Source organism: Erithacus rubecula (assembly GCF_903797595.1).
Source record: "Erithacus rubecula genome assembly, chromosome: 5".
NCBI lineage: Eukaryota > Metazoa > Chordata > Aves > Passeriformes > Muscicapidae > Erithacus > Erithacus rubecula.
In genome coordinates this window covers 27,997,645-28,010,349 of record NC_136687.1, presented here as the reverse complement: position 1 = coordinate 28,010,349, position 12,705 = coordinate 27,997,645, and the positions used below count along the sequence as shown (strand labels likewise).

The 12,705-nt window shown below is 38.9% G+C and overlaps 1 protein-coding gene across 1 annotated transcript; it reads left to right on the top strand.

Moving 5' to 3' along the window:
* Positions 1 to 5,398: 5,398 nt before the first annotated feature.
* Positions 5,399 to 12,355, top strand: FRG1 (FSHD region gene 1). The gene is made up of 9 exons (XM_079306447.1): positions 5,399 to 5,529; positions 5,850 to 5,917; positions 6,769 to 6,891; positions 7,826 to 7,883; positions 8,056 to 8,170; positions 8,559 to 8,663; positions 9,404 to 9,495; positions 10,512 to 10,622; positions 11,505 to 12,355. Exons 1-9 carry the CDS (start codon positions 5,468 to 5,470, stop codon positions 11,539 to 11,541), a joined length of 771 nt encoding a protein of 256 aa, XP_079162573.1. The 5' UTR covers positions 5,399 to 5,467; the 3' UTR covers positions 11,542 to 12,355.
* Positions 12,356 to 12,705: the final 350 nt, after the last annotated feature.

The following is a 12,705-nucleotide window of genomic DNA, read 5'->3' as shown; positions in this document are numbered from 1 at the left end:
TTAAACACTGCATTAAATAAATTTTAAAAGGCACTAGTTTGAAACTGTATTTAAATTAAACTCGATTATAGGCTAACAAAAAACAACCACAACAGTGCTACAAACACATGAAATAGAAAATCTTTCCCCATGGATCCTGTGGCTTTCCTACTGAGATACACACTAAGCTGCATGGAACAAGGGAAATAAGGCTCACTGGAAACAAGATAAGAGTGTGTCCCAGAGAGGGAAAAGTTTGCACATGGACACATAGCACAAAGCAGGTAACTTGCCACAAAAATCCTGTTGTGTTTAATTTATAGCCTGTATTTTAGTCTGTATATTCCATATAGTACCAGTGAATAAAGGAAAGGAGTTTACAGCTACATTTGCATCAAACATGCCAGCTATTTGTCAGAAAACGTCAAAAATCACATGCTCAAATTACAGAATCAAATTTCCATCCCATAAAAAATGAAGTTACAGTACAGATAAATAGGCTGGTTTTTAAGCACTGGAAGCAACACAGTTTGATTTTTCACTCATTAGTGCCCTAGATTTACTAGGAGTTTTTTCTCATAGACTCATTTCTGCATGAGTGTTCTCTCCCATCTCTAGTAAGATGGGAATTTATATTGCAACCCTTACCCTCATCAGGGAAGTTACAGGTCTTTTTCCTACTTATCTAACAACAGTTTCAGAACTCATCAGATTTCAATCATTGCTGTGATTGTGCCTGTTTAAAATGTATAAATCTGGCCAGTTTAAAAGAAGTACTGATAAAGAAACAGGCAAACAGACAAGCCAAAGTGTTTGTATGCATATAAAAATTTTCCTTAATATATCAGGATAAAATGAAGAACACTTAGTAGAAAAGAATAACAAAATTTGAAGAAGTACACATGCATCATTTGAGATGACATGTAGAAACCAGAAGGTCTGAGTTCAAGTAAACACCATAGAGAGTTGGCATCTGCATGAAACCACTGTACGTTTGCAGCTACTTTTTCATTTCTCTTTTGCATTTCCTCAGTGTCCAGCAGAAAGGAATTTTGGTGAGTGCCCACTGAAAAACGTAAGAGCAGGATCCGAGTCTGGAGAAGCAGATATTAAGGGTCTGGCCAGCTAGAAAAACTTCACTACAAAACCTTACAGAGTGACAGCAGAGGAAAGTGAGGCAGTGATCAGGCAAAGCAGAAGAAGCTGAGAAGCCAGAACCAACACACAGTTTCTGTACCAGGGATGCTGAGGATTGAGGGATCTGAGCTGGGGCTCCATCCTGCCCTGACAGGCTGAGAAACCCTTCCTATTTCCCAAATACCCCAGGGACTGAACCACAACCTGAGTAGGAGAAATGCCATTTTGAGAATATCTATTTACCTGTGCTAAAAATCTAATTCAGTTTTTTGTTATATATATATATATATGTATATATGTATTCTGATCACATTTAAAATTTGGAAGTTATAATAAAACCATTTTCAGCATGCAGTATAAAAAATGTGAAGAATCAAATTAGCTTTTTAATTTACATCTGTCATGCCACTGTGGTATGCACCATCATGTCCTGGGGATGCTTCAACACTGGCACAACTGCTGCTGAACATTATGACAAACCAACACAACATTCCAGAGTATGTGTATTCCAGACTTTGTCCCACTAGGGAAAAATTAAAATATAGCTGCTCTGGTTCTAACTCACATCAGATTTCACTCCTTCTGTAAATGAGTAAACAAAACTATATCAATCTTGGCTGTTACATCAGACAAGAGCTTTGATATTTCACAAGGGGCCCACACTTATAAATAAAAGAGGAAAAAAACATATATAATCTGTCAACTTGGCTATCAAGAGAGCTAATTCAAGTTTCTCTGGTTTGGAGAGGTGTTTTAATATTTCCTAGCCTAACTAAAGATGATAAAAGAAATCTCCAAAGCACCCAAGTTTGGGTCCAGGCTGATATGACACAATCTCAGCTCTTCCATCAGTCCTGAGTTTCTATTACATTTTTGTAATGATCCCCTTCAAACTTGAATGATGAAAGAGCACATTTTGCAAATGACACCTCAGCCAATCTGCCCCATCTGCATGAAAGACGGCAAATGATTTCACTCTTTAGGCATTCAAAATAAAATGCACATGCGGCAAATTCCAAGCTGGCAGGAAAATCCAGTCATTAAAAAAGTGATTTGTTTTCTAGAATTGCCAACACAAAGGCTCCATTTATGTCCTATGCCATAAAGAAAATGAACAGTTATATTTTTTTTAAACAACCATAGCCCAGACTTATTGGAAATGTTTTAATTTCAAAAATACTAACTGGCAAATTAGAGTCTAAATAGCTTTTCCAAAGTAGTACCATTTTAGATACAGTTTTCAGATTGATTTCATCACTTTGCCCTGAAGGAAAAGGTTTTATCATCTTCTGCATAAACTGTAATGATGCCTATTTGTTGCTGGTGTCACTAAATCTAAAAAGAAACCTAAGATACATGAATTTTAAATAAAATTATACCCAGTGACAATAAAATATATCGTACATTACCAGAGCCTGAAAAAATATAAATTTCTATTAAAACAATATATTTATTGTCGCTGTCATTCTGTCTTTCCTACTTTCTCTTCATAAAACAGAAGAAGGGAAACAGAACAGCAAATTAAGAAAACAGCAAACAATTGATATAGCCCCATCCTAAGAAAGCTTGCAACCACTATCAACTTTACATTAAATGAGCTCCTTAATTGGTCTCACCAGGACTATTCCTAATACAAAATGTAAGCACATGCATAATTCTTTCCAGGATCATGATTATGTAAGGGTCATCTGTAATGAAAATAAAACTACCTCCTTTTTTTCCCCCAGACTGCCTAATCTGCATTTATTTTTGTGGCTATAGCAGCATCTGGTGGACAAATAGCAAAATGCACATCTATCATATGATAAAAATAAATGCATTCTAAAATATAAATTGTTTTAATTGCTCTTGCTTTTTTTAAAATTAAAAAGATAACACAACAATAATCCAGTTTAGATAATACACCTTAGATAATTCTTAACAGCTTTAAATTTATTATATCTCTTATAAATGCTTTTTATTCTTATCTTTTCCTCCCTCATTTGACCTCTCAGCTAAGTGCTTGTGTACTATGAAGTGCTGGTCATATTCTATCAGTGAACACAGGCCCACTTTGACAAAAATGTACAAATACCCCATAAATACTAAGGTTGAATAATTAAGCAGGCAAAAAATTATAATATATCATAAATAAAGTTGCAAAGTTATAGTTAAGAGAACAAAGCAAACTCCTGCAGGTTTTCTCTCAACAGAATCAAAGCCTAAAAAGAACTCAGATCCCCAAAAATACCCACTGAAGGGTGAGTTAGCATGCTAGGGTGGCTGTCATTCATTTTTTCCTACTTCACTCATCTCCTCTATGCTTTGTTCTGACTTTGATGTAATTGCTCTCTCCTCTCTCATACTCTTTTCACTAAAATATTTGCCTTACAGGAATATCTGTTTAGAACCAGCAATAAAAGTGTTTAATGATAAGAGTCAAATACAGCTGTAGCTCTTTTTGGTAAAACTGCTCACTGCTGAAGTTGGCTTGAAGTGAATCCCAAAGGGTTGGGGACATTTAAATGTACAGGCTAAAATGACAACTTCCTCCTCCAAGTGAAAAGAGGAGCCAAGAAGGAGAGGTGCAATACTGGATCTTGTTTTCACCAACAAGGAGGGGCTGCTGGGGAATGTGAAACACCAGGGCAGCTTTGGCTCCAGGGACCATCAAATACTGGAGTTGGAGATCTTTAGGGAAGCCAGGAGGGAGAACAGCAAGCTGGCTCCCACAGAGTTCAGACAAGAGGATTTACATCTCTTCATGGATCTGCATGGGAGAGTACCACAGGATAAAGCCCCAAAGGGAAGAGGTTCCCAAGAAAGATGATTAATAGTCAAGGATCACCTCCTCTAAGCTTAGGAGCAATGCATCCCAACAAAGAGGAAGTTGGGCAAAAATGTCAGGATGCCTGCTTGGGTAAGCTGCTCCTGGGCAAATTGAAACATAAAAGAGAACCCTGCAGAGGGTAAGTACTTTCCTACTTACTAGCAGGAAAGTAACATATCCAACACACACTCACACATGAAAAGTATTCTGAATTTAAATGGGCCAGCTTGATTCAGGTATTGCTTCTGCTGACACACTGAATGCCCCCAAAGCTCCAAAATGGGGGACTTGCCAAAACCTCCTTGAAGTTCATGACTATTGTTTTCATTTTACACGATCAGAGCAGCTACTCCAGCTTCACAAATAACAATACGAGGTAGTGCCATCTGAGGCACACAGAGAGAAATTCAAAGTATTTTGGTGAGAAAAGGCAGGGCTCTGGATCCAGCCAAAGTTTCTGTGGAAGACACCTGCAGTCATCCACCAACTCCAAGGTCATTGACTGGGACATTGTACACACCAAGCTTTATCAGCTGCTCATGCTTTCAGTAACTTTAAAAACCTTAACATAAACATGTATGAGACTATAATTTCTTACTTGCAGAAGATACCTCTGAGGCGCTGAAAACCCACAAGCATAGATCGGAAATTAACTTGGAAACTAAAAAGAAGCAATCCAGTGCAAGCATCTCTGTACCTGTAGATAAGATATATACAAGCAGCCTTCATAGGGATAGTATTTTTCATTTAACCGGGTAATATAATCAACAGGCAACTTTTTGGGGATGAAGCCTCTCCTCTCATGAATGTGAAGTAAAAGCAATATATTTGAAGACTAAACACAAATTACTACTGTAATTGGGATTCTAATCACATATGTGCTAGTAAGGCTGCTCCCAAGGAGAGTATTGGTACCTGTCTAGAGCGTGCTATCTTAATATGAGAAAAAGATTGTTAAATACCAAGGGGGAAGTGTGAGGTAGATTTTACTTTGTGTAATACCAAGTGGCTTAACAGGATGGGAAAAAAATTTTTATACCTCATTTCACCCCTAGCATGGTACACCTGGCTGACTTGCAAGCTTCATTTCCCCAGCTGGTCTTCACAGGCGTCCCTGGAAGTTTTTACTCCTTCACCAGCACATCCAAGTGTCCAGTTCCCGTGTAACCCTGCCAGAGGCAAGGCCTGCTGCCCTCACGTCCGAGGGTTTTGCTGATGTCCATGATTTGTGTTTGACAACACACACGCACCCACGGGCTGTAGAAGCTGTGGGCGCCTCATTCCTTAGCGCTCTTTGCCTGCAGTCCGCCAAAGGGCAGGCACTGTACACAGGGAGCCAAGCCAGACTCGGAAGGGAAAGATACCCAGGGACATATCGTTCAAATGTAATTTTAAACTCTTCTTGTTTTATTTTCTCCCCCACGTGGGACGCTGCATCGCCGCTCCCCGCCCACAGCCGGGCGGAGGAAGGGCCGCGGCTTCAGCGCTTCCGCCCGGCCGGGGCGGGGCCGGCTGCGTGCGCCCGCCCTCCCGGATCCCGACATGGCGGAGTATTCCTGCGTCAAATCCACCAAGCTGGTCCTCAAAGGGTCGAAAGAGAAGAGGTGAGGAGCGGGCTGCCCGCCGCGCCGCCCCTGCCCTGCCCGGGGCTGCGGTAGCCGCAGGGGCCGGCACCCGCGGCGGGGCCCGGTTTGCAGGCTGGGCAGGGATGAGACCGGGCCGGCCCTTCCCTCCCCTCCCCTCCCCTGCGGCCGGGGACACCCCCGAGCCCGCCGGCAGGGCAGCGGGCCGGGCTGGCAGCCGCTGGCTCCCGGCCGGGGTCTGGGTCCCGCTCCCGGCCGGGGTATGGGTCCGGGCGTGAGGCCATGAGGGACGAGGGCTGGGCCCGCGGCACCTTCTCACTTCTTTGCATCTTCCCTTGCAGCAAGAAAAAGCACAAAGAAAAGAAAAGGAAAAGGGAAGAAGATGCGGCAGAGCAGCTCGATATTGTTGGTGAGCGGCTTTCCAGGAGTTACGTGACAGTGTGGAAACTGTAGGGGATGTGGCAGAAGCTAAATAGATCGTTATAGGACTTTGTAAAGCAGTGTAACCCCTATAGAGATATATCACTCTTTCTCATAACATGGTATTTGTATCTTCCTAGATTCCAAACGGAACTTGGGACACAAATGGGATGGATTCAGATTTTTATAAGTAATTAAAAAAAAAAAAAAAACCTGTTCCTATCTTAGTGAGGTAGGAAATATTTGTAAGACAGTATACAAGGAGAAAATTTTACAGTTCAAAAAATGTAAAAGCTCTAAGTTGTGCGCATGGGAAAGGCTACCTTTACTTTGTTAGAATTCTGTAGCAGTCAAATGCTCAAACCCAGATTGATTTGAACAACTGAAGTCTAAGGATTGCAACTCACATGTTTAACAGCAAGATGAAATAGTATCTCTGTTTCTCTTACACTGGAAAATCTAATAAATGGATATATCCCCAAAACTGCAGGTGACAGATCCAGAGAGAAAAAATATTTTCCTTGTGAGGTGTATCTTTGCTACATCAGCTGAATGAATCAGTTTGGTCTGTTGACTAACACAAAGAAGGAATAAAGCACAGGAGCTTGTAACTAGGGATGACAGGAGGTCAAAGAGCAGGACTTTCTGAAGCAGCAGCAGGAACACCATTAAATTGGCTCTGGCCTATAAAATAATGCACAAAGATTGCGAGATGGTTATAATAATATTATCTTTTGCATTTAAAATTTCAGAGAAAACATGGAAATATATTCTCTTGAGCTACTGTAATCAGAAGTTGTGATTACTGTGTTAATAAACTGTCATGGTTTTGTATTACAGGAAACTGGTGGGCTGTCAGTAATTTTGGTGAAATTACTGGAACTATAGCTATAGAAATGGATAAAGGAGCTTACATCCATGCCCTCGACAATGGTTTGTTTACACTTGGAGCACCCCACAAAGGTTTGTTCCAGGAATTTTGAAAATAATAGTATTTTAATAATGAAGTGCCTGAAAGCATAGAATTAGCATCACTTCAAGGCAAGCAGTGTTACAGCTGAAACCAGTTTACTACAAAAATGCAATCATTCTAGCAGAAGCGTGCAGATGACTTAAACCTAATGAATTACCAATCAGTTTCACTCATCTAGTTTCATGCTGGCTTGTGTGTGCAATAAATTGAACTGCACTGGAGATGATTACCTGTTAAAGGCCATACCAGTTGCTGGATAAAAAGTGGTATAATTTTTATTAAAACTTATAAGGTGTCACTGGAAGAATGAAATTCAATGTAGATGAGTTTTAATGTTTATTGCTGCCTCCTTGTCTTAATGTACTTGTTTCGTCACTGCACAAGAGGACTGCTAATGTGTTGGGATAATTAGCTTGTTCTTTGATTTTTGGGAGCCATGACTGACATGGACTTTTCCAGATCCCTGACAGTGTATGGGAGTGAGATCAGAGCAACAGTGGCCATATTCTTTTGTTTTGATTTTGAGGGACAGAGAAGCTTGTAGCTTTTAGGATACTGAGTTGAGTTACCATAGCTGAACCATAATGCATTTTGTTATGAAAGAAGTAACATTACAAGGAGATTAAGGTTTTCAAAGCCATCAGGAGAATTAAAAAAAAATTCTCAATTATAAATTTCTTTAAATGAGGATCATCTTTATTTTGTGTCTTGTTTTAAGCACTGTAAATACATGAGCATAAATTAGCACCTGCATTGGTTTTTTAGAAGTGAATACTCAAAAAAGGAATTGTTAGAGTAATAAATGCTTTCAATAGTATTTAGAAATGGTCAATGATTATTTTTTTTTTGCTACTGCAATATTAATAGACTAATATGTTTATGTTTCTGCCTCATACTTAACTAATAAAAAAATTCATTCCTCAGGTGATGAAGGCCCTAGTCCTCCTGAGCAGTTTACAGCAGTAAAGTTGTCTGATACGAGGTAATTACTGTAATGTTTCAAGTTTTGACACTTGTTATCTTTGGATTTTGTGAGAGGGCATTTTAATACTCTTTGAAATACATTGTCTACTACTAGAAGTGTCTGTGATGTGTCGATATTGTGAATCACATGAATTAAAAACACTATTGTTTTCCTACATTTTCTCTTTAAGGATTGCTCTCAAGTCTGGTTATGGCAAATATCTTGGTATAAATTCAGATGGACTTGTTGTTGGACGTTCCGATGCAATAGGATCAAGAGAGCAGTGGGAACCTGTCTTCCAAGATGTAAGCTGTTTGGAATAATTTATTTGATCTTGCTGTATTTTGAGTTAATCTGTGCAGATGGTTTATGTCTATGAAGTAAAAGCCTTTTGCAATCTCTTTCATATTGTAACTTATGATTTTCCAACTGCAATGCATTTTTTGTAATTGAAAGTTTTTAAAGTACTTAATAGCTGCATTTTGGCAGCTATAAGCATCTTCAAACTGAAGGAGCCAGCAAGTCTGCTTCAAGCAAGTCTGGAAGTCTGCTGGCTAGCTGTTGAAGTATCCATACATAAAAGAATTAAACCCATTCACAGAGACTTTTGGTATATTGTAGGGGATAAATGTTACAAATCAAGGATTATATATAGCCTTGTTATACTCACAATGCATGATATTATTTCTGCAGAGGAAAATGGCATTACTCGCAGCAAACAGCCGATTTATTAGATGTAATGAAGAGGGGGACATAGAAGCCAAAAGCAAAACTGCAGGGGAAGAAGAAATGATAAAGGTAATCTATAACTTCTACAGCTAACTCAGGGTTGGCAGGAATACTCAAACAAGCAGGTGTCTGTGTGCTACAATTTTGTGTTAATACCGTTATAGTTGCTTCCTAAACTGTCAAGTAATCTGGCCACAAGAAAGGTAAATGAGTTCCAGGACTGCATAAATTCTCAGTACTTCCTATAGAGATAAGAAGATACTTTACCACTCAGGAGGACAAAAGAGTCTATGTGATCTTCCTGGTAGTTCTAAATGGCTTGGGACAGAAGAGAGGAATTGTGACCAAATCAGGGAGAGAGAAGGGTTTACCAGAATGATCCAGAAGGGGAGATCTCTTAAGAGAATCTAAAAAGACTATCTTGACTTTATCTGAACATGGAAAATATATGTATCTCTCCGAATAGAGATAGTGTCTTAACTATTCAGAACAATAGTATTTTTAAGTCAATCTCTGAATTTTCCCTGTCAAAATTAGGAACTTAATAGTGCTTCTTTGAGATGAAGGCAATTATGTCTTACCGTAGTATCAAGGATTGCACTTAATGTTTCCCATATTTCAGGCAGCTCTTACTTATGCAGTTGTCTCTGGTTAACCAGTTTGAAAACTCTGAATTTGAAAAGTCATTGTGACTCTCATTCTGTTATGAAGCATATGTAGTAATCTTTAACCTGTAACTTAATGTTTTTAAAATACAGGTGCTTTCTATTGTGTTTTGGGGTTTTTTCTTTTTTTCTTTCAATGATTAGATTCGTACTTGTGCTGAAAGAGAAGCTAAGAAGAAAGATGAAGTTCCACAGGAAGACAAAGGAAACGTTAAACAGTGTGAAATCAATTATGTGTATGTCCTTTAGAGCTGGTAACAGGCTCAAGTACCATTTTTTGCTTCTAATTGAGGCCCTCTTTGGTGGAAGAGCCCAACTCCCATCCAGCCTTTCACTTGCTTTTCATTAGCAGGAGAAGGGAAGAAAACAGGATTAGAAAGCTCTTTGGTTGAGATAAAGGAGAGATACTGTCCCAGGGTTAACTGTGAAAAATTAGTTAATTTTTTTTTTTTTAAAGTGGGTGTAGATACTGAGAAACAAAAATTTAAAACACCACCTTTCCTTCTCCCATCTCCCAAGCTCAGCTTCACTCCAGACTCTTCTACCCGCTTCTCCAAGCCAGATTGGCTATAGGTCAATACACAATGGTTTGTTTCAGCCATTCTCTTCCTTTACCACTTTTTCCCTGCTCTGCTATGGGCTTATTCATGAGCTGGGAGGTAATATTTGCTCCAGTGCCTAAAGCATCCTCTTCCTCTCCTTCTCTGTGCTTGATGTTCACACTGCCATTTTGCACTTTTAAGGTTTTTTTTCCTTCTCTGCTTGTGTGGCATTTTGCCTTATTTTAAATATGTTTTCATAGGGGTGCCAGTATCTCTGCTGGTGGATTTGGATGTGTCCTGTAGTGGATGTCTTGAGAGCCAGCTCTGTCCAGCACGGGGCATCCCCTAGCCTTTTCTCACAGAGAAAACCCCTGCACCTTCCTTACTGTCAGCACCTTGCAACTACATCCAGTACATTTTTGCTCCCTGACTGCTGGGTTGAAGGAGGAGCTCTTTAGAATTTGTAACGACTTCATGTTAGTCATATAGGGGGCTCATTCCTACTTAGACTGCCAAAAAAATAGAATCTGAATATAGTTTTCAACTACAGAAGCCTTAGTGCAACCTTAGTTGGTTGATTTGCTGGATTTTATTGTATTTTTATTAGAGCTCCTGCTTTAATAGGAGCTAAGATTCTTACCTGCTGTTGTGTTGGAAAACAAAAATTCTAAAAAGTTCCAGTTCTTTACTACTTTTCTTCCCCCTTACAGGAAGAAATTCCAAAGTTTTCAAGACAAAAAGCTTAAAATAAGCAAAGAAGATACAAAAGCCCTTAGAAAAGCCAGGAAAGAAGGCACTTTTCATGAAATGCTACTTGACAGGTACTTCAAAGTGCTAGAAGTAATGTATTGATTAAAAAACTACTGAGAGATGGAATTACAGTAAAATATGGGGTACAAAAGAAGGCTAGATTTCAGGGAGATAGCTTCCTGAGCATTTTTCTACTGGTGGGTGTTTTGCCTGAGGCCTGGGGGTTGCCACTTTTTTTATCTGGATTTCACTTCTATAGATGAAGTTTGCAGGTTTGAATTTACCTGTAAATTAGTTCTTTTGGAAATCTTTAACTAGGTTATTCAATTTGTTTAATATGGAATTGTTGATGTATTAATCTTTTTAATCATGAAAATTGAGCTAATTTTTGACATTTTTCTGTATCTCTGGTACCAGAACATTTTGGAGAGGCAGAATTTTTATTTTTAAAAGAAGTAGTGTTTATTAAGGAGAGTCTTCATGTTATCTAGTGATATTTTTTTTCTCCCTTGAGCTGAGACTGAAGAGAATGTCTTGCATTTTTAAAGCCTTTTATGTCAGTATATAGTATAAATATTTGCATTAATTCAGTGCGTGGAATGCAGAAAACTATTTCTGATAATTGCTAGTGATGTGAGAACACTCCTGGGCTCTCACAGGTGGTCAGCTTCAGATCACACTGAATCTGAATTACATTCCTCAGAGGAGACAAAAAGGCAATTATGATGATTTGAGGGGAAAGTCAAGGTTAGCTTTAGGCATTGTAGTTCTATCTCCTTAGGAAAACAAAATTAATTAATAAATCCAAAGTGTTGTTAGGCCTTTATATACACTTTGAAGCAAAGTTTAAGAAAAATTGCTTTTAATGCATTCTTAAAACATTGAGGCAGGTAAAACACCCAGGTGTAATTGTGTTTGGTCTTAATCTTTTTTCATTCTCTCTTCCCATACAGGAGAGCTAAAGTGAAAGCAGATAGATACTGCAAGTGACATCCCTTTTCTTCTGCAACTTTGATGGCAGCATCAAATTGAAAAAGAGTAAAATATTTTGTAATTCTTTTTTATTTAAGGCATTTTTTAAAGTATCTTCAGTATTGTATTAAAATTTTCTCAAATACTAATAACCCATCTATAAAATCTTGTTAACTGTATCATTTGTGAATACTTGACTCATGTTAAGGGAATGGCTCCAACAAAAATTAAAGGTGTATCAATTAATGATGGTAAGGTATTTGCCATGTAAATTAAGCCTGGGAGACAGACTGTGCACTGATTTAGAGAGAAAGCTCCCTGGCTTTAGTTGCCTTTAGGACAAAATCTAGAAATAAATAGATGATTGTTGGCAAATGTTCCTGGCCACAGTCAGGAATTCTTGGATAAAAATGCATACTATGAGGTATGCTGTGGAAGAGAGGGAGGAAAAAAAGTTAGTAATTTTTCTCCAGAGCTACTTAGTTTGGTCTAGGACTGGGGATTAGGGGTCATTAACTAGCTGTAGGTACATGCTACATGTCCTTCTCCAGAAATGTAAGTGGCTGATGTACACTGAACCATTGGAATATCACAGTTCTGGAAGTGGCTTGCTGCCAAAAGTACTCTCAGAAGCACTGAGAAAAAGACAGCACTGCAAGGAGCAGGCTGCCGGCCAGAGTAACTCTTTATTGAAAGTTCATTGCAGGTGTTATTGATCCATAGTCACTGTGAATCTTAAATAGATCAGCAGTGAATGCTGATGGTGGAAGTAGACTGATATTACAGCATCTGTTTTTCTTTCAAGAATATATTGTTTGAATAAAGACTTTCCTGGTAGAACCCACAAAAAACACAGATACACCTGGAAGCAGAAATATATACTCTTGTGGGGGAGGGTACTGAAAGGACTGCTCAGCAGCAGAATAAGAGCCTGGGAATTACCCTTGAAAGGGAATTTTCCATTTCATATTAGCTTAAATAGGAGAATGCAGTGCGTTGCAAGTAGCTCTAAGTGATAGTAAGAGAAAAATGGAACTGAGAGGGATGTTTGTCACAGAGCAGTAAGTGAAGTAAAAAGCAATGGCACAGCAAATGAAATGAAACTGTCCCTAGTAGGAGAGGAAGTACTAGAACTGGCAAGGGACTGGCAGCCTTGCAGAGAATAAGGGTATTTTAGTAGCT

Bases quoted from the DNA above. Each gene is read 5' to 3' on its own strand.
- FRG1 (XM_079306447.1), top strand. From the start codon at position 5,468: ATGGCGGAGTATTCCTGCGTCAAATCCACCAAGCTGGTCCTCAAAGGG. The intron at 7,884-8,055 runs GTAATTACTGTA...TTTCTCTTTAAG, and splicing joins GTAAAGTTGTCTGATACGAG to GATTGCTCTCAAGTCTGGTT. The intron at 10,623-11,504 runs GTACTTCAAAGT...CTTCCCATACAG, and splicing joins CATGAAATGCTACTTGACAG to GAGAGCTAAAGTGAAAGCAG.